General features: G+C 42.5%; 1 protein-coding gene across 2 annotated transcripts; it reads right to left on the bottom strand.

Annotated features, from left to right (window-relative positions):
* Nucleotides 1-588: 588 nt before the first annotated feature.
* On the bottom strand, nt 589-19,115 carry mecp2 (methyl CpG binding protein 2). Of its 2 annotated transcripts, XM_083770200.1 has the most exons (6): nt 19,017-19,115; nt 16,663-16,840; nt 14,847-15,055; nt 13,564-13,757; nt 11,590-11,726; nt 589-11,316 (listed from the first exon to the last, which is right to left on the bottom strand). In XM_083770200.1, the coding sequence occupies exons 1-6, from the start codon at nt 19,046-19,048 to the stop codon at nt 9,265-9,267; spliced, it is 2,802 nt and encodes a 933-aa protein (XP_083626326.1). In that variant the 5' UTR covers nt 19,049-19,115; the 3' UTR covers nt 589-9,264. The 2 variants fall into 2 exon arrangements, with proteins under 2 accessions (XP_083626326.1, XP_083626325.1); XM_083770199.1 differs by lacking the exon at nt 19,017-19,115 and having other exon boundaries at nt 16,663-18,998.
* Nucleotides 19,116-19,995: the final 880 nt, after the last annotated feature.

Genomic DNA, 19,995 nt, shown 5'->3' with positions numbered 1-19,995 from the left:
ATATCACATCTATTGAGCATGCTGAATAATGATGATGATAATGAAAAGTGAGGATGCAAATTGTGATGCCACCAGAATGAGAAGATGCATAATGATAAGAGAGCCCCTCACTTCACACGGGTGTGATTTTTACCATATGTATTACTGCGTTATTAGAGGTTAGTTAATAGAAGGCTGTGGATTGAATTGCCTCCATAGTAATGTAATAGTAGGCCTAATATAGTAATAGTAATGTCGCATGGCTCTGACACAGGCTTTAGAATGATAATACTCTCTCAGTGAGATTTCTGTGTTGTCACTGCTATCTATCCTACCTACCAGTGAGGAGTCCCCACCGGGAGGACATTGTAGAGCCTTCGTCCTACTCCTCCCACCCAACACTCCCCACTGACAGGTGCCGTCCTAGCCCGTAGGAGTACATGCAGTGACTATTATCATCCTTCCCCGGCACCACGATGGATTTGAAGTTTTGAACCCACAACCTGCATGGTGGTGAGCAGGGACTTTCTGCACCACCCAAGAGCAGATGTCAGTAAAGCAGTGCTTCTAAGCATAGATATGACAGCAACGAACACACAGTGCATCAGGTGCAGTATATCATATATGTGGTTTACTATGTCTGTTACATAGGCCGCAGAAAATAAAGAGGTACAATACTAGAAAAGTTGACAGAAACAAATAAACAACAAACTGATGTAATACTTTGTTATACTGTTGGAGTTGTCAGAAAGGCAAGACACGGCCTGGGGAAAGTTAAAGAAGGATCAGAGTTCTGCATACAGATGAAATACATTTCATAAAGTGCAGATCATTCATTCATGTTTTTATCAAACCAAATTGGGCAGCCTGGGAATATTCTCTAGTAGAAAATAGGACTAAGGGCACGGTCACGCCGAAGTTTCATTCTATCTATGAGGGTGTATTCCGCCAATTCTTTTCAATGGGAACGGAGCGTTTTGTTTTGTTTGGTTGTTTGTTTTTGCAAAATCCACAAATTGCAAGAAAGCACTCCATTCTCATTGAAAAGCATTGGAAGAATCCACCCTCGCAGGTAGAATTAAACCTCGGTGTGACCGTGCCCTAAGGCATAATGACATTATCAGGTATGCTGAAATCCTTGTTATAAAGGTTAACTGACAAATACTTTCAAACAAAAAGTACTGAAATAAAGATGACGATAAAACAGAGATTGCAACATGGTTAAAAGGTCCTAGAACTTTAGTTATTATTGCCTGACAATAACCCTGCCCCCACACAGTCTTTAAATATGAAACTGCAAGAAAAAACAGGCATGTCATCCATCTAAGAAAATACTTGTCTATTAGTAATCTATGTTACAGTAAAAGCGCAGAGCAAACAAGGGGCAAAACACACCAATAAAAAATTACATCAAACACAGTTTAGAAACTCTAGAACTTTTGACTTCAAGGCACAGACTAATGTTTACCACCAGCGCTTCAAATAAAAACAAAACTTTTTTGTTGTTGTTTGTCAACCTGAACTGGCATTCAATAAATAACTTGTGATGTATTTTCTCCTATTCTACACAAACATCATGCAACTGTATATAGATATAGACATATATTAAACAGAACATCATCTCCCTTTCTTGGCGTATGTATTATCCGAGGATCAGGACGAGAGGACAGGTGGGAGCTGTGGTTAAGGACAGAAAGACAAAGACAGACAAACAGCCAGGCAGGGATAGACAAACAGACTGAGACATACAGGCTTTCCTTTGTCTAAAAGCTGTGGAATGGTAAAGGTGATAACACTATTGTTTCCATTATAATTCAATGGGAAAATCATTAGCTTAATCAAAGACGAAGAAGATCAAGTTACATAAAATAAAATAAAAAGAGTTACGAGCTTAGTCGTGAGGCCATCTGCTGTGGTGGAAAGAGAAACATGGCCGACAGCTAGGGTCCGTCTTAAAACACACTTATTTTGAAGTTAGGTGTATCGAGATTTAAGGATGCTATATGTTCCATTATCAACTGCTAAGAAGTTGTTTAAAGTGTCAATCAGAGATGTCTCTACAGACAACAACCAACACCCTGTACTCACTACTCAGTATACTGTCTTGTACTTTTACTACTGTACTGTACTGTATGGTCACAAGACATATACAGTTGTTGTTGCTGCTGTCCTCTAGACATAGAGGATTCTGTTTGTTCATACAAACAAAATGTCCAGCCTGCACTCTGCAGAGATCTGCTGTTACCATTTAACACCTAGATACTTAGCCATCTAGATGTTGTACACTGGCAATCACCAATCCTCGAGTTAGAATGTACCGGTATACTGTATGCCACTCACTGCTTTAGTGTCTTTAGACCAGCTAGCTCATTTTGGTACTCTGTCATATAGTCCACAAGCTTTTCCCCACTGTCCCCTTCTTCTGTCTAGAAGTGATTGGCATTGACATTACTTTCAAATATATCATTAGAATCAGTTCACTAAAAAGATTAATTCCAAACGATTCGTTCACAACGTCTTTCAGTGCTTGACCGGTGCTCCAACTGCATAATCCCACTCACTGAACTGAAACAGTCCAAAACATTCAGTTCAACTTGTACAACTGGTGAACTGAGAACTCAAGTCGAGCAATGGGCAGCTCGTAGCTGCAGACAAACACGGTGCTGGAAATTGGGCGTATCAACACAGATGGGGGTTGACTCCATGTGGAAACTAACCATGCAAGGTTATAACTGATTCCCAACACATTCGTATGCAACTCGTGATGATGAATGAGACCGCTGATTATCATTTTTATTTGTCATATTGCAAGATTCACCATGCATTAATTATATGGACTTGTTAGTGACATTTAGGCTATACAACCTTGTGGGAGAGTCTTACGCCTGTGGGGTTTCCGTTCCTCTTTGTAGTGCGAATAAAATGTAAAGTGAGAACACAAAATGATAGAAGTACTTTTGTGCTATATATAACTTTTTTTTTTCTTTCTATTCTGTTCTGCTGCAGTCATTTTTGTTACCATGCATAATGCTCATGCTTGAGCATTGCATTATGACATTTTTTGTCATTCCTATTTATTGATGTTTGAATGCTGACAATGTCCTCATATGTTTTGTTCTGTCACTCATTTTCTATTTTTGTTGTTATGCCACCTATCACGTTTCCATTATGCTACTCACACTACACGTGCTGTGTTATATTGTACTGTGTGTTGCTACTGTGGCCAATTCATTTCCCTATGGTACATTGAGTGAAGGCTCAAGTCATTCGTTTGCAGGTACTGATTGAAAACCTCTGGTTCGTAAAGGCATTTTCCCATTGAAAAATCACATCCTATAATAAGAAGAACTGTGCCTGCCCCCGTTTCTCTGCCTCTTTGGATAGTACAGTTTATGCTTGTTACCCATGAGGAAATGCCTTGACTCTATTTATTTTTTATTAAAGTGATTTGTAAATATTCAATGGGAGTTTTGAATGGGAAAATGTCTTTATGACCCACAAGGGGCATGGCTTTGACATCAGGATGTTGGTAGTGGTACTCTACACTCAGTTGTACAGAGATACAGTCAATGAGACCGCTAGCTTCATTCAGTGAATGTTATCAGACAGTTATTTGGTTCTCCAAGTAATTTAGTTCACAGTGATACACAGTCATCACTGAAGTGGGATATCCGAGATGAACAGGGCCTGCCCTCTTTAAGTAACTCAATGGGGTCATTGGCTACATTTTCCTTCCGGTTGTATCCGTTGCTTGGCAACCTAGAACCATTCATACGGCGAAGAGCACAATCTATCTGAAAAGACCACATGATGGAGATCTCCGTCACCGCATCAGCGGTGAAACGTTGGATTACACTTGACGGAGATCTCTGTCAACGGCAGGGAATGTTTATTCCCAAAAGAATAATTCTTGTGAGCGAATATCATTCGTGAACAATATACACTAATGTAGACAGCCGAGAGGATGACATTGCAGGAGCACACAATCACATTTATTCTACAATGGCATTGTAGTCAGTCAGACTCAGATGTGTCTATAGTTTAGGGTGTAAGTAAAGAACAGATCATGCTTGTCAACTGCCAGTCTCTATATGCCTTCAGACAGGCTGAATGGTTCTGAGCATGTTTGCTTGCTTACAACAAACTATTAGTTAAATTACAGACATGTAGGCCTACTACAACAATTGCAGAAGGAGTAGGTCAGATGTTAAAATAACATGTTTTTGGTGATTTGATCTTTTTTGTTATAAAAAAAAGAAAATAAAACTCAGGTTAATATACAATAATAAAGAACTTAGCCGGCATGCGTTGCCATTCAGATATAGCTGTGTAAATCTCATGATTCAACTTGTCATTTCTTTTCAGTTTTATGTAGAGTTTCTGTTGTGTTAACTCATGACATGTTGCCCAAGTTATTTGCCATTCACTGTAGTTTTAGCCGTATAGGCAGGCAGGGACTACTCCTGATTCCAGGCCCACTTCTAGTGGAAACACACATGATAATTGCACACGAGACTATGGCACAACATGGCATCATTAAGCCTAAGAACAATCATGGAAAAGCCCTTTAATAGCCTTACAGTCTGACAGTCACGGACTGAGCTAGGAAGAAAGATGCATTATGGGTTGCACAGGGACACAGGCAGAAGGATGTAGAACAGCTAGGACTGAACAGGGAGTAGAGAAGAACTAATTAGAATAGAAGCTCAAAAGCCTTCATGAAAGCAAGATAACAAAATTAAAACTGCTATAATGGAACTTTTAATATAATTTTTGTGAAGAAATAAAAGCTCAACAACGCTGCCCTGTTTTCATTGTGGTAAATGTCACTGGAGTTCACCTTTCATTTGTTTTGATCAAGGAAATTAACACTGTTTCAGATCTGATCCGGTCTCATCCGGTCTCTCTAAACGAGATTCTTCCAACTATATGGTGTGGGTGTAAACACACGCTAAATAAGGGTAGAGATCTCTTGGTCAATTTAGACCCAAGTAAATAAAAATTTCACAGTGGGTTAAATAATTATAATAGAGCTCAAAATGATGATTAGTTACCTGGTAGAGTAACTTGTCAAACTTGTCAACTGTGTAAATAATACTTGGTGTCTGGCTTTAACTTTAATTATTTCAAGTGACACGTCTAAAAGTTTTAAGTTGTTATTTGTCTTCATCAGGTGCTTGCCACATTGTAAAATGTTTTCTGTATTGGCACTTGTGCATACGTCAAAAACAGTTAACATCATTAGCATTCTGTATTCAAAACTATGTATGTACTACCGTATAAGGCCAGCCTAGTCTAATGCTACGTAATAGCTTGGAATGCTAACAGTGTCCTAGCTTGGTGAGAGACTGGAGATGAAAATGTCAAATTGATTCTTGTTTGAAATGACTCAGTGACTGGGGAGTAAAACTGGAAAAAATTAAATATGAATAAGGCAGGTCCGTTTCGCTATCTAGTGGAAGACAATGACGATACAGTCAACAAAATGGGATTTATAATTGTTTTCCTGTCCAAAAACAAACAAAAAGTAAGAACAGATATTTTGGTGACTGTCTGCCCTCAAAAACCAAGTTGTGAGCCCAGTAAACCAGCCTTCTGTTCCAACACACCAGCTACAGATGGACAAATGTTTTAATGCACATCAACAGAAGCAGCCCTATCTACTCAACAGGGATGGAACAAAAATCCTATTATCAGAGTCACACACACACTCTCTCTCTCTCACACACAAACATTTGTACGCGCACGCACACGCACACACACACACACACACACACACACACGGTTACAGGTTTTAAGATACTGGTGCTTTAAAAGAATAATACATATTTATCATATATAAGGCTAGAAAAAGTCACTACCACATACATCTGTGTAACTGTGGCATGCAGGAATACAAGGCTCACACTCCGACACCACTACCACTACTGGAACACTAGTTACACTTCCACTCCAGAGACAAACAGAGCTAGCCATGCTAAACTGGAAAGAGCCGGGTAAAACACTCCCAGGCTAACCAACTTATATGCAGAGTTTGGCTGTTCTTGCTTAAGCCAAGGACATCTTGACAAATAACCACTTGAACCCCAGCATCCATATTCTGGGAAGAACATTAGCCAAAAGTATCTGATCTTTCAAGCCCACAATGCATCACAACGCGAGCATTGTGAGGTTGTAGATAGTTTTTGGCAAAGAGATTTGATGTAGGCCTACAAGGTGTTCCAAGTAGAGAGGCAACTTAGGTCCTGTTTACTAAGTCTAGACGTGTAAGTACTAAGTAGTTCAAGTATGTCGTTTTTTGTGTTGTCCAGGTAACAAATTCAATATCCAGCCCTGTTTCAACGTAATGTAGTAGTAATCGACAGGGTTGCTGTCGATGATTGTACAGTTTTATAATTCGTTTATGTGTACTCTGGTAGGTTTTGAAGTTGCAATGAAAAGGTTAACATGTTGACATATCCTTACTAAGCATGCCTTTCTTTCTGCATGTGCATGACATGACCCCATCCACAGCATTGTTGCTATTAAGTATCTCTATGGAGCTGCACTTGGATCATTTGTCAACCATTGTCCTCAAAATGTGTGGAACAATATTATTATTCCGCTAATTGTGAGGACAGAATGATTGGAAAACAGGATCCAAAATTCATACATTTTCTCACCAACTGGAAAAAAGAAGGATCTGTATTCCGAAAGACCTGAATGGAGCACTTCGCCCATTCTCAACCTTTCAATCATCATATAATTGGTCCTTACTAAATGCTCAATATAGGATGACACTATTTCTGTCTACAGTTCAGAAACCTGCCTACCAGTGGTCGTTATTTAACTCGTTATTTAAAACACAAATTAAATGCCCCTCCTATGCCCAGCTTTGTCTGTCTGTGTGAATCACCCCATGGCGATGATTTCAACTTTCCAGGAAGAGAGGGCCTGTGGTTTCTATTAGCTTGGAATCTCCATCGATTGGCAGGTTTCTTAAATGTCCACAGCCCTCCAATGAGACACAGTGAGTAGACAGAAATTGCGCCAGCTTATTATGAGCAATAGTGAGGAGAACCAAAAATGGGTTTGAAAATGGTTGAAGTGTTCCTTGAACTGATAACAAGTAGGTCTACACAACAGGCCTACAGTATACACGTTTACACTACATGGGACCGTAGAGGGCTACAATACAGGGGTACATAGACCGTCGTCTACATACTATACAGGTCTACACAGAGGTCGACAGAGGCCTATGCTACAGAGGTAGGCCAGCTGTGTGCAATCAATGCTGCGGCGTCGCATTAAGATCAGCTTGACAACGCAGCATTGATTGCATACAGCTGGCCTACAGGGCAGCCCTACGTGGATTTGTCTGTATAGAGGTCTATGCTGGACATCTATGTCTAGAGAGGTCCACACACAAATGTAAACATTATACAGTAGAGGTCAATTAATAGTTGCTTACAAACTACATGTCCTTTCATTAAGATGAGAGAAAAACCAAACTGACAGATCTGCCTCAATTACAAAAATATAAATATACTCAAATCAGGCTAAAGAGTTAGCCTATGCTAGTTCTGTTTGACCCTACAGTGAAAGTCAATGAGCAAGTCCTGCGTAACATTGTGGTGCTACAGCAGAAAGCATGCTAGTGATTTTCTAGTCGGCAGGGAGGGAGGGAGTGTGAGAGTTCAGGCTACATTTGATTCAGACAGGATTCGTATTGTGCCACAAAGAACAGAAACACATTCAACACCAACCTAATCTGCTTTCTACAAGAAAAATAACCAAAACCAAAACTTTAGTGACACTGTGATATCTGGAGCGTCGACTGAATCTCGACAATAGGAGGCGACTCCTTTGGACCAGACTAGTAGATCTGGTGGAGAAATAAAAAATATATTCCATGTCTATATTAGAACTATAAACTCACCACACATTACAGCTACAGCTAGAAACACAACATGGCTTGGCTTACATGGTGTCTCCTGGCAAGACGCACAATATCATATAGGCACTAAAACTCTGGAACATGCAATTATATGGTGTCAGCTTACTGATGTTGTTATTGTTTGTTGTTATGGTATAAGCCAGGTCATGTGAGTCCTACCTGAACCAGTTTGTTTAAACTAAACATGAATATTAAAAAATAAACGTATAATAGATCATGTATGACAGCATACTAATAGGACTGTATTCATATTAGGCAATGGGCAGAGTGAGTCCAGGCTGTACAAGAAACAATCAGTTGAGACAGAGCCACTGGACACTAGCAACAGCCATGGTGGGACTGTGGCGCTAACATGACTGCCGTGACCAAACTGCCTCTGTGTATATGACTCCGGTTAAAGGACAGTAAAAGTAATAAACAGACTAATGGGGGAAGAGTTCTCTATGAGAACACTTCTTAAAACAGAGATGTTTTTTTTCTTTTTTTACACATTCTTTAAGACACTACCAAGAAATTCTTTAAATGGTTTTGGTTTGTTTTTGAAAACAACTTTGGAGAACTGTCTTCATAGTGAATATGGAAGTTTGAATGGCTATATAACCACAGTTAGGAGGAAACGCCCATCTTTTTTTAAACACACAAGGGATGCTCATTTAATATTACCCTCCGAATGCCATCCACCTTTTGAGGCCATTTAAGAGTCAGGTGAGATGAACCAAACACACCTCAAGTTGGCCAAATAGGCTATTTGGGGGGGAAGAAAAACTGTCAGTGTAGTAACAAGAAGATGGATGTTTGTGATGTAAAAATAACATTATTCTATGATGTTTTTTAACCTTATCTCCATGAAGTTTTGAGTGATGGACTGTCTGTCAATAGGAGAACTTTGAATAAGGGACCCTCAACGCCATAACAGAAAGAAAAAGGGGTGTGACAAAAAAATAAACAACTTGAAATAAAAAGCTTATTTTGTGGAAGCGTGACGTTTCTTTCTGTATGACAGGCCCGGCACAGGAAACAGCTGCCTTTTGATTTTGTACATACTGTACACACATTATCAGTTTTTTTTCTTTTAAAGTTTTCCTATAAAAAGACATCCATTCCTTTCCTTGTCCAGTTTCTTCGCCAGCGTGGGGCATGTCCAGATAGAACCAGACATGATGCGTCTGTTCTGAAGCTGAGACAGTCTTACCGGTTCTAGGCAGCACTCTACTCTTATCTGAAAATGTTGTAAAACATTCAACTTCCAACAATATGCCGTAAAACGTATCTTCCCGCCTCCGCTTGGTGTCGACTCCATTAGCCAAACTTTACAGTCCATCTGCCTGTCAATCAGCCAGCTGGCCCAATCAGCTGACCCTCTCGCTGACGACAGTCCGGGACTCTACGGTTTCCTCTCGACTCGGCCGGGGTACGGCCGACTGTGGGACAATGTCTCTGAGCTCCCTACCCTCGCCCGCTGCCTCTGCATCTGCCCTCAGCCTACCTGACCCAGAGCCTCCTGTGGGACCGGGAGTGTCCTGGATGGTTCTAGAGACGTTACTGGATCCTCTTCCTAAAGACTCGCTGTTGTCTGTGGGTGCCTCCCCTCTGACCTCTCGGCTCACATCCCTGCCTGCTGGCACGCTCCCTCGGCCGAGCCGCGGGGTGCTGAGATCCTGGGGCTGTTCACTCGGGGGGTGGTGCGTGGAGGTTGTCTGTGATGGTCCTGCGCTGGTTCCGAGTACACCGGAGGAGGAGTGGAGCGGCTGAATGTGGGAGGGCTGGATATAGGGCCTTGGGAGCTGTGGCCTGGGCGTAGAGTGAGCTAGTGGTTGCAGGTGAGGCCGTTGGAGTGGTTGTGGCTGGGCTTGGGCTTGGGACTGGGGTTGGTGGTGGGACTGTTGTCTTACGAGGGGCTTGTACTGAGGCTGTGATTGGGATGACTGTCTGGGCTGAGGTTGGTTTTGGGCTGAGTGTCTAGGTTGGGGTTGTTGATGCTGATTTCTTGCCTGGGGTGACGGGCCCTGCTGAACACGGTGCGTGGGTGATGCTTGCCGGTGTGCAGCACTCTGAGAAAGAGATGGCAGTTGTTGGGACTGGAGCAGGGTTCTGTGCTGAGCTGGGGGAGGAGATCTTTGGGACAGGGCCTCATGCTGTCTGTGGACTTGGGGGTGTTGGGGTGGTGACTGGGGCACTAGGTACCGAGGAGGGGTGGTCTGGGGCTGCTGTAGGGGTGCTGGATATCGCGGTTGGGCCTGGGAGGGTGGTGTTAGAGGTTGGGACAGGTGATGGGGTCGTGCCTGTGGCAAAGTATTCTGAGAGTTGGGTGGACACTGAGGTGAGGCTTGGGACTGCTGTGAAGGCCGGGGTTGAAGGTGTGGTGGTCTGGATGGAGTTTGCTGTGGTTGTGGCCATTGCTGGGATGTGGCTTGGGGTTGCTGTGACTGTTTCTGCATTTGTGTTTCTTTTGGATGTTGGGGTTGTTGTTGCCTCTTCTCGGGGAGGGGTGGTTGTTGGGATGGGGTCGGGGGTGGTTGTTTGGATGCGGTCGGGGGTGGTGGAGGATGTTGGGCTGTCTTCAGAGGATCCACTTGAGGTTTGATATGGGAGGACTGGGTGGATGGGGCTGGATGTCTGGAAGAAGGAAGAGGAGGAGAATGATCAGAGGAAGAGGGAGGTGAGGAAGGGGACTCTCTGTGGCGATGATGGTGGTGGTGGTGGTGGTGGTGGTGTTTGTGGGGCACGTGTTCTTTTCTCTTGTGGCTTTTCGATGGGCTGCTGCTACCGCCACCTCCTCCATCTCCTCCTCCCTTCTCTCCTTGCCCTCCCTTGTCCCCTTGAGCTCTGCTCCCACGGTCTCCTGACGAGCTCCCCGGTTTATCCTTGTGCTTCCTTCCTTTATGCAACTTGTGTCCATGTGACTGGCTTTCATCGACCTGCTTATGTGGATCCGATTGGCCGTAGTGTGTAGAGTGGGTGGGTTGAGGCGGCGGCTCTGCGGTCTTTACCCCACCTGAACTCCCCCCCACCTGGCTACCTTCTCCTCCGCCCCCCTCTGCCTTTGCCACGCCCTCGACAGCAGGCGGAGGAGCAGGAGGAACCTCCTCCACCGTCTCCCGGGTCTTGCGTTTCTTGATTGGCAGGGCCGTTTCCTGAACAGGCTTGGCAGGGGCCGCTCTCCGTTTCGCCTCAGCGGCCAAGATGGCGGCGGCGGCGAAGCTCTCCGCCCCCGACGAGCTCCCAGACACTGCTGTGGTCAAGGGAGACGCCACCGCGGCAGCAGCGACAGGCGGTGATGATGTCACAGATGCAGAGGCCGGCTTCCTGCCGCGCTTCTTGGGAGTGGTCTGTGGAGGGGCAGGAAGTTCCTGCTCCGACTTCCTCTTGCGGCCTGGACGTGATTTGGTGGCAACAGTCCCCTGTGTATTTACAATAAAAACTAATCAATACATAATTATGATTATCAATTACCATCATGATCAATACATAATTATCATTATAATCATTAATGATATAATCATTAACATCACTATAATTACCAATACCAGATTATCAATATCAACACTGCATTAACATTATTAATGTTACCAATATCATACCAATACAATATATTATATATATACCAATACAATACAAAAGTTCATTCATGTTCATCCATTATCTTAACATAGACACAGACAGATAGGTGGTACCATTGAAGCAGAGTGGGTTGTGCCGGCAGTACTCTCTGCCTTGCCAAAGGGCATCTTGACCAGTAGTTTGCCTGGAGACTGCTCTACTACACGCTTCATAGCTACACCCTCTGTAGCCTGACGGAGCTTCCCACTGCCTACACACACACACACACATTCAAGCAGGCAGGCGTGAGCGTGCACACACACACACACACACACACACATTCAAGCAGGCAGGCGTGAGCGTGCACACACACACACACACACACACACACACACACACACACACACACACACACACACACACACACACACACACACACACACACACACACACACACACACACACACACACACACACACACACACACACACACACACGACAGTAAAGGCAAAGATAAGAGAGATTATGTAACTCAGATACTGTGGCGAGACTTGAACACAGAATGTTGCAGTTAGGTGCATGTGTACAGTAACTTTACACTGATTGGTTGAAGGGGTTGTCTGTCAACACTGTACTCCCGCAGCCAACCATGCATTAGCAGGGTGCAGACTCTTCCGCACAAATTAATGGAAATGTGATTTCAAGGGGGAGTGGTTATTGGTTAACCAGGCTATAAAAATCCCAGGAGTGGATAGAGTGGATCATACAATCATATAATTGGGAGATCTAAAGGTCAAAATGAATGTGAGCTTCAGTTCTTGAAGTTGTTTCCCATGGCCCTCTACCATATTGCCGAATTTCATGGAAAGCAACAGCACAGAACTGCGTAAAGTGGCAGAAGAAGAAAGAACTGTCGAAAAACAATAGGGCCAAGAACTGTCGAAAAACAATAGGGCCCTTCGGCCCTTCGGGCTTCCCCCTAATAATACAATTTACACGTTGTCAGGTCCTGTCCGTGGTCCCACCCCACTTGGTTGTTGTTACTTGGTTGGACAAAAATCCTCTCTCTCTAGCCACCATCCGTTTTTCAGTTGTCTTGTATTGATGTTTAACACTTTGAGAGATATCCCCTCTAGTGGTCATGAAGTAACTCGTCCTCTGCGCCATGCTTCACATCAACTGTATAGTCCCACCCCCTCGAGAGAATTCCCCGTTCATTTTCCTCATAGACTTTTCAAAAAGTATTTATTTAAAGACGTTTACGCCGCGGACAAAGCCAACTCTTGTCGTGACAAATCATGACAATAAACACAATGTTTTGGGCCGAAGAAAAAATTAGAAAGAAGAAAAAAACGGCAGGTTACAACACTCTTTTTGTTGTTTTTATTCTTCTTGTTTCCTCCAAAATATTGTGTTTGTTGTCATGATTCGTCACGACTCGAGTTGGCTTCGTACGACGCTTAAAAGGTCTTTAAATAAATACTTTTTGAAATGTCTATGGGAAAAATGCATTGGGAATTATTTCCTGGGCCTGGCGTTGTCATGAAAGTGACTATATGAGCCCCGCTTCCGTGTGTTTCACACAGAGACGGAACCGAAAGCACATTGTAGTCTAGCAGCTGGCGATGTTGTTTATCTTTCGCCACAAACGGTAATATGTCGGCCACAATGGAATCAAAAATCACTATGTTCATCTGAACGCCGGATGGATTTGACAAAAAGACGGATTTTGGAGTATTTTTCAGAGAAAACAGGCAGGAAAGAAATCACGAGTGGTTTCCAATGGGGTGCGCACACATTTCGCCTTGTGCCTGCTTCTGCCGGTGGATTTTGATAAAGAACGATACCCGCACCGCCGCGGGTTCGGCTATCAAAGGGTAATTATGATAACCCAGTGCCGCGGGTCATGGCGACAAGGGCGTTAATGTATTCAATTCTTATTCTAAACTTGGCCTCAGTAAAAAGACACATCTCGGGTGCAGTATAGTGACTGGGCATAATGTGTATTTTTCAGTTTTAGCATAAACAACCAGGAGGCGGAACCAAGGCCAGGAAGCTGACAAGGGGTCGACTGTGTCTCAGAGTAAACCCGTTCCAGACCCTGGTACCTTTGGGCCTCCCCCGGCCACGCCCAGACGGCTTCACCACCTTCAGCTTCTTGGGGGGTCGTTTCTCACGGCGGGAAGGGCTGCCACGCCCAGTGACGGTGAAGTCAAAGTCATTGGAGTCGGTGGTGGTGTCACCCACCTTCTGGAAGTAGGCTACCAGCTCCACCTTTGACCTGAATGCCTTCCCCTCAGAGCTGACCACAAACAAAACAGAATGGTAGATAGATAGTCATGAACAGATGATTATTTTGGGTGGTCGGCCTTGAAAAGGTTGAGAACCACTGGTCGACTTGAACTTTATATAGTAGGACACTGTCTAGGGCTGGGCGATATGACTTCAAATCAATATCATGATTATTTCATAGCAGATCTACAAGCTCAAGAGCTTGTTGACCTATTTTCACTATTTTTGTCCACCACCATTGTACAAAGTATATTACTGGGTTAAGCGGTTAATAATACGTTTATCATGTTGATTAATTGATATAAGAAAAGATTTAAAAAAAAACGTGCTTCTCAATTATTCGGTTATAAGTCTGACGGTTATTAGTTCTAATCAAAGGTTTCGATATATTTCCTGTTAAATGCCACACACACACACAGTGTTATATTCAGTGGTGTCAAGTTTTTCTTTTTTACTGGTACCACAGCATTTTAATGACGCCACATGCACGCGCGTGCATGTGCACATCACAGAACACAGAACAGCTGATATAGCCTAAGCCTATTGTTAAATAGTGTATGAGAGTTTTAGACACAAACCCAAAAGTAGACTTAAAATAGTCAGGCAAACATCTTTACTGCACACTAGCAAAACTAAAAAGTTTGCTTTGGACGAATGACTCTGTTCTGGAGGAGGCATTCTTCTTGTGTACAGAACACCACACAGCAGCATTAGCCTACTGGAGCCATAGCCTACTGCTGTAAGTGTGCATGCTTACCGTGCGCTCAGTTATAAACAGTTAAAGCTGTCCTGTTGTTATGCAAAGTAGTAGCCATTTGATTCGGCATGGTACTTGACACGGTGTGAAAATAAGGGGGGCGCCAGTAAACCTAGACCACTGGGTACTTGGTGAGTCTTGGAAAGTCTGGTGACACGAGGTTGATTAGATGCGTCTTCTCTTGAATTTAAGGGGGACATGTTCTAGCGTGCACGCACATGCACCGTTTCGTTCCGTCCCTGGGCGTGCACGTAATTTTTTTTACTCGTACCACCTGCATGGTACTGTGTTCTACAAGCATGACACCACTGGTTATATTACTCTAATATTCAAACAACTCACTTGATAAGGTAGACATCAAACTTCCCAGCAGAACGACCAGACTTCCTCTGTTTCAGTTTTCGAGTCCATCCTTCTGGAAGAGACGGATCATCATACAGCGGACCTCGGTCTCTGATGACAGAACGTCTCTGTTTAGGAGAACCAGCTGCTTCTACTGAAGACGGGTCAGGACCCAAATCTGAGGGGCCCGCCACATCCTCCTCCGACACCTGCCAGGATCAAGTAAAATTAACTACATTAAAGGTTTTATGACATTCATTTTAATTTATTTTTCGTTTTTCTTTGATGTTTTATGACCTCAATTACACCCCAAAATCCTGAACTTTGAACATTCAGTGGATTTTCTGTGGTCTGGAGTTTTCTTTGGGGTTTGGAAGCCTTTTGAGCTACAATGAAAACAGGCAAGACAGTGAAAACAGTGACATCTGCTGGCAAATCCCATTGACATATATGGGATTTGCAGGCTCTTACATCACAAACTGCCGGCAAATCAGAGCACCTGTTTGAGCCAGAAAACCCCAGACCACAGAAAGTCTACTGAAACCTAAAAAAAATAAGAACAATTCCAAAACCGTTTTTTTTAATGTCACAATCCCTTTAAATAGAATAGACCATGTATAACTTCATAAACTACAGGACATTGTCTAAATAGACCTTATAGACACTATCAAAATACTGATATTTACATCAGCCACATATTTTATATATTTATATTTGCTCCTTAATAAATGCCATTCACTGCCATTCATGTTGAAAAGGTGTGTAAAACATATTGCAGTAAATTTACCCTCAAACTACATTGCCGTTAACTTAATGTATTTCTCACAAGCCATCATAATTGCTTTAAAATTGCTTCCACTTTCCAAGCTAAAAGCATTTTCAGAGGCCATGTAGGTTGAAGCCAAGTGGAGGTCAATTACTGGCTAAATGTTATAACTCAGAACTTGTGTTAACTTGTGAGTAGCTAAGCTAGTGTATGCCTTGGAAACCAGAAAAGGAGGGTGCACTTGTTGTTGAGCGCCGCATATGCCTAAACTGTGAGCCTCTTTTCATATTATTGGCTAGTTTGACCACAGAGACAATGAGGGGTAATGACATGTGGACCTCGAAACCAGCCAGAAGAATACCAGATGAAAAGTGTACATTGCCTATTCCTAGAAACCTTTAAGTCTCAAAGAATATGTTTTTTCCCACCTCTTTGCAAAATGAATGGCAGTGAACGGTTTAGTAAGAAGCAGAAAGAAATTTGAGGAAAATGAATGAAAATTATGTGGCGAAAACACATATTCCTACTAGTATCCTTTAATTCAGTGGTTCTCAACCTGTGGGTTGAACCCATGGGGTTCCCCACATGATTAGGGGGGTCCCTAGATGACAGTGAAGTGACAATTTAAGGACATTTAAGACCTTTTAAAAACAAAAACAAAAGAGAAAAGATTTTTTTAAGAACATTAATGAACCAAATGTAATTAACTAAACTATAAATAAATATAATATTTAATAAAAAAATTAATATTGGTCAAACATTGGCCAAATTGTCAAATAATATAAAAAAGAGGCAAAAGAAATTAACATAGCCAATCTACAAGTTCACTTGTAAATCGTCTATTTTTACTTCTATTTATGCCTACAATTCAGTTTGCTTGTTTACAATTATGTCCAGTTCAAATATGATTATTTTGGGGGTCACGGACAGCCTGAAAAGGTTGAGAACCACAGCTTTAAGTATCCTTATGGAAATTAAACAAAAAAACAAAAGAAAGGTGTTTACTATTTCTGAACTTATAACAACAAGAATGACCAGATTCGAGTTTACCAGTAAACTCTCTGCCGCCGCCTCCATCCGTGACTCAGCAACAGGGGGTGTAATTGAGGCTGTAGTTGCTGACCCCCTGTCGGCATGGCGACGGTCCCTGCGCGTCTTCTTGGTCTTGCTGTGGGAGCGACCCCGCTGAGACACAGACACAGACCCCTCCTCCCCGGCCTCTTCCTCACTGGGGGGAACACACAAGACCAGCACAAGCACACAATCTAACATCGTGGGCCACTGAGCAGCTCCACTGGAGCAGACGGAGGCTTGATGCCTGCAGGCTCAACAGTGTTTTAGTGCTGCACCTGCCAGTAAAGATCAACTCTTATCTCCTTTACAACAACAAAATACATAGATCATTTAAGTTATCTCAGCAATGAATGACAAATAAAGTGTTGATCATCATAAAAAAGGAGCGATCCTCAGCAATGTGAATTTAAGACTAAATGTATGTATTAAAATACCCGCCATCACACATTACAGCCAGGTCTGATCAAAGGTCAGAAACACAACGTCCACACACACAGATCCAACAAGGACGTTCATGCAAAGTAAAATAAATATGACACTCTGTCTTGTCTTGTAATGTAAAATAACAAGGTATCAGATATCAGATGTGTTTGTGTTCCTTCCAAACAACTAAGCAAGGTAATTAAATATTACCCAGCCAGTGATGACAGAGGCCAATCTGAGTGCCAAAGTTATTTCTGATTCATTAACCACATCTCTTCCCATTGTTTCTTTGGGTCTTTCTGAGAACCAATAGTGTCAACAAACAGAGGAAGAGACAATTAAAACATAGCAGTTATTAAATCAAGTCTGCTGATTAGTGTGGTTGCCCTAACAGTACACTTTATTTATTTACAGAATTCTGTATAAACTTTCTAGGGTCCCTGTGACGTCATGTTGGTCAATACGTCATCATACATCATACATCATAGAAGTGCTCCGATCAGGCATTTTGGGGCCGGTCCCGATCACTGATCTTGTGCGTAAGGGGAACATTGGAATAATATATGTTGAAACCCACTTAAAAACTGTGTGTGGGGAGGAAGGGGAGAATGTTTAGGCCTGTCACAAAGATGCAATACAATATTATACTATATATCTGATTGACTTTTATACCACTTAAAACAGGTATAAAAGATCGGTTTCTCCAGATCGGGTAAATTGCCGATCACCGATCGAGTCATTTGGAGTGAAAATCGTCAGATCATGGTGGCCATTCGATCGGAGCACCTCTACTTTTTAGGGTCCCTGTGGTGTCATGTTGGTCAATACATCATCATCATATACTGTACTTATGCAAGACTCAAAGCTTGAAATTGTCGGTGCAACCACACTTGCTATTTCCCAGAATTGCGCCTTTCTAGTTAAATAATGGGAAAAGTTCAATTATATCTTACTGAGAATCAGAACTGGAGACCCAAACAGTTTGGAAACAGTATTAATATGGACACAGAATGACAGTCTCTGAAAGATGGACTGACATACTGTGGATGGGAGAAAATACATTTAAGCTATGTGTTACTCTGTTGAACAGTGATTGTTGTTGCTCAGTAAAAGTGTACATTTTAACATACATAATAAACATATTATGTAATATATAACACGTAATTGAATTGTGTTAACCAAAGTGACAAGACACACACACATCCTGTTGTGGTTCTTCTAGTTCTAGGTAAAACTGGGCCAACTAATGTCCTCAGCCGCGCTGTGTGATGCAGAGCAGACATGTCTGTGTGCTCCACCTGAGACTGACAACAGCAGCTTTCACAAAATAACAATCACACACACTAATAAAACACCGTGTGGCCTCCGCAGCACACTTGACGACATGAACAAACACACGCCCGGCACACCAACAATGAACATACTGTTTCTTAGCAATGTGAACAAACACACGTTGTGACGTTTGACACATCCAACACACTGCTTTAGCAATGTGGCTAATCAGCTAGCTGTGGTGGGTGTAGAGAAGGGAAGGGGTGGAGGAGGGCTGTTATGCTCTGTGTTGACAGTCCCTACCTAAAAGAATAAATAATAATACATAGAAATAAAAACACTCCCCGACAGAAAACCATGGTTTCTGTTGCGTGAAGGGGTCTAAACTTAGTGGTTGTCTCGCCATGCTCCAACACAATCCGCTAAACTAGAGGAAATAGTCAGTAATAACTTGGTGACGTATTCCCCAACCCTCTCTAGTGAGGTTAGACCAGGCTAGCGGGACAGGCCGGGGAGAAATATCAACGCACGTTACTCCAATAAACACTGCATACGAAACGCCAACGGTCTTATATTAGGACACGGCGGCGGTGTAAACGGTGGGCAAACATGTAAAAACATCAGCACACACTTACACTTTCTCCTCTCCGCTGTCCACGGCCGCCATTTTTATTTAAATAAATAATTTTACATACAAAAAAATAAAAACATCTCTGGTACCTCGAGCAGCCCCGCCCCCCTCTGGCTCTATTTTCCAACGCCGTCAGTGGCCCTACCATCGCGATATCTTGTGCTTTCATCAATGCGTTTCTAGCTCAGACCAGAGCCACATGTGAAATAATATTGTTTTGTCCTAACACTACTTGTGCCTTGTGGCATGGTGTAAATGCATTTCTGGCAATCAAAATGGTGTTAAAAAATACCAGATTTTAATTTATTTTTTATTAATTATTTTTCTATTTTTGTTAAAAAAATTAATCGCAAACTCACAACATAGCTATAACTTTAACCCAGGATAAACACATACTTGTAAGTTACGAATGAAACTCTCCAATCTGGTCCTGCAACATAAACATATAGGCTATACCAGTATAGTGTAAGTGTAGTGTAACATCAAACATCACATAGACTTACAAAAATACAAAACCACTGAAACAGCCTAAATTCCCTTAATACAAATACTGTATATATTACAAAAACATTGCATGACTAACCTGTAACTATATTTTCTTAACAGTGTTTTCACACTATTCATATAGGACCAAGGTCAAAGACTGTACAGCCTCGGTACCCAGGCTAGGACCGTTGGACACTGTTGTGTGTGTGTGTGTGTGGTCACAGTGTGTTAGTTTTCCTTTCGATTGGAAAGCTCTGGTGAACACATCATCAGCCAGCTGCAAGATTAGTGGCGTTCACAGACATTTTGGGCAACAAATAATTTAGTAAATTAGAAGCTTTTAATTCAAAATTGATCAATGTCACCATGGGCCACATACTATACAAAGAACAAACTGTACAAAAAACGAACTTTCAAAAGGGCACAATGCTGTCCAGAGGGCAAAAGATCAGGCTAGTGTTCTAGTGTCTATATCTGTGTACAGTACAGCCCTGGAA

The sequence above is a fragment of the Protomyctophum parallelum genome, assembly GCF_964188405.1.
Source record: "Protomyctophum parallelum genome assembly, chromosome: 7".
Lineage (NCBI taxonomy): Eukaryota > Metazoa > Chordata > Actinopteri > Myctophiformes > Myctophidae > Protomyctophum > Protomyctophum parallelum.
Note: the sequence above shows the minus strand (reverse complement) of the source record. Positions and strands in the feature narration are given on the sequence as shown.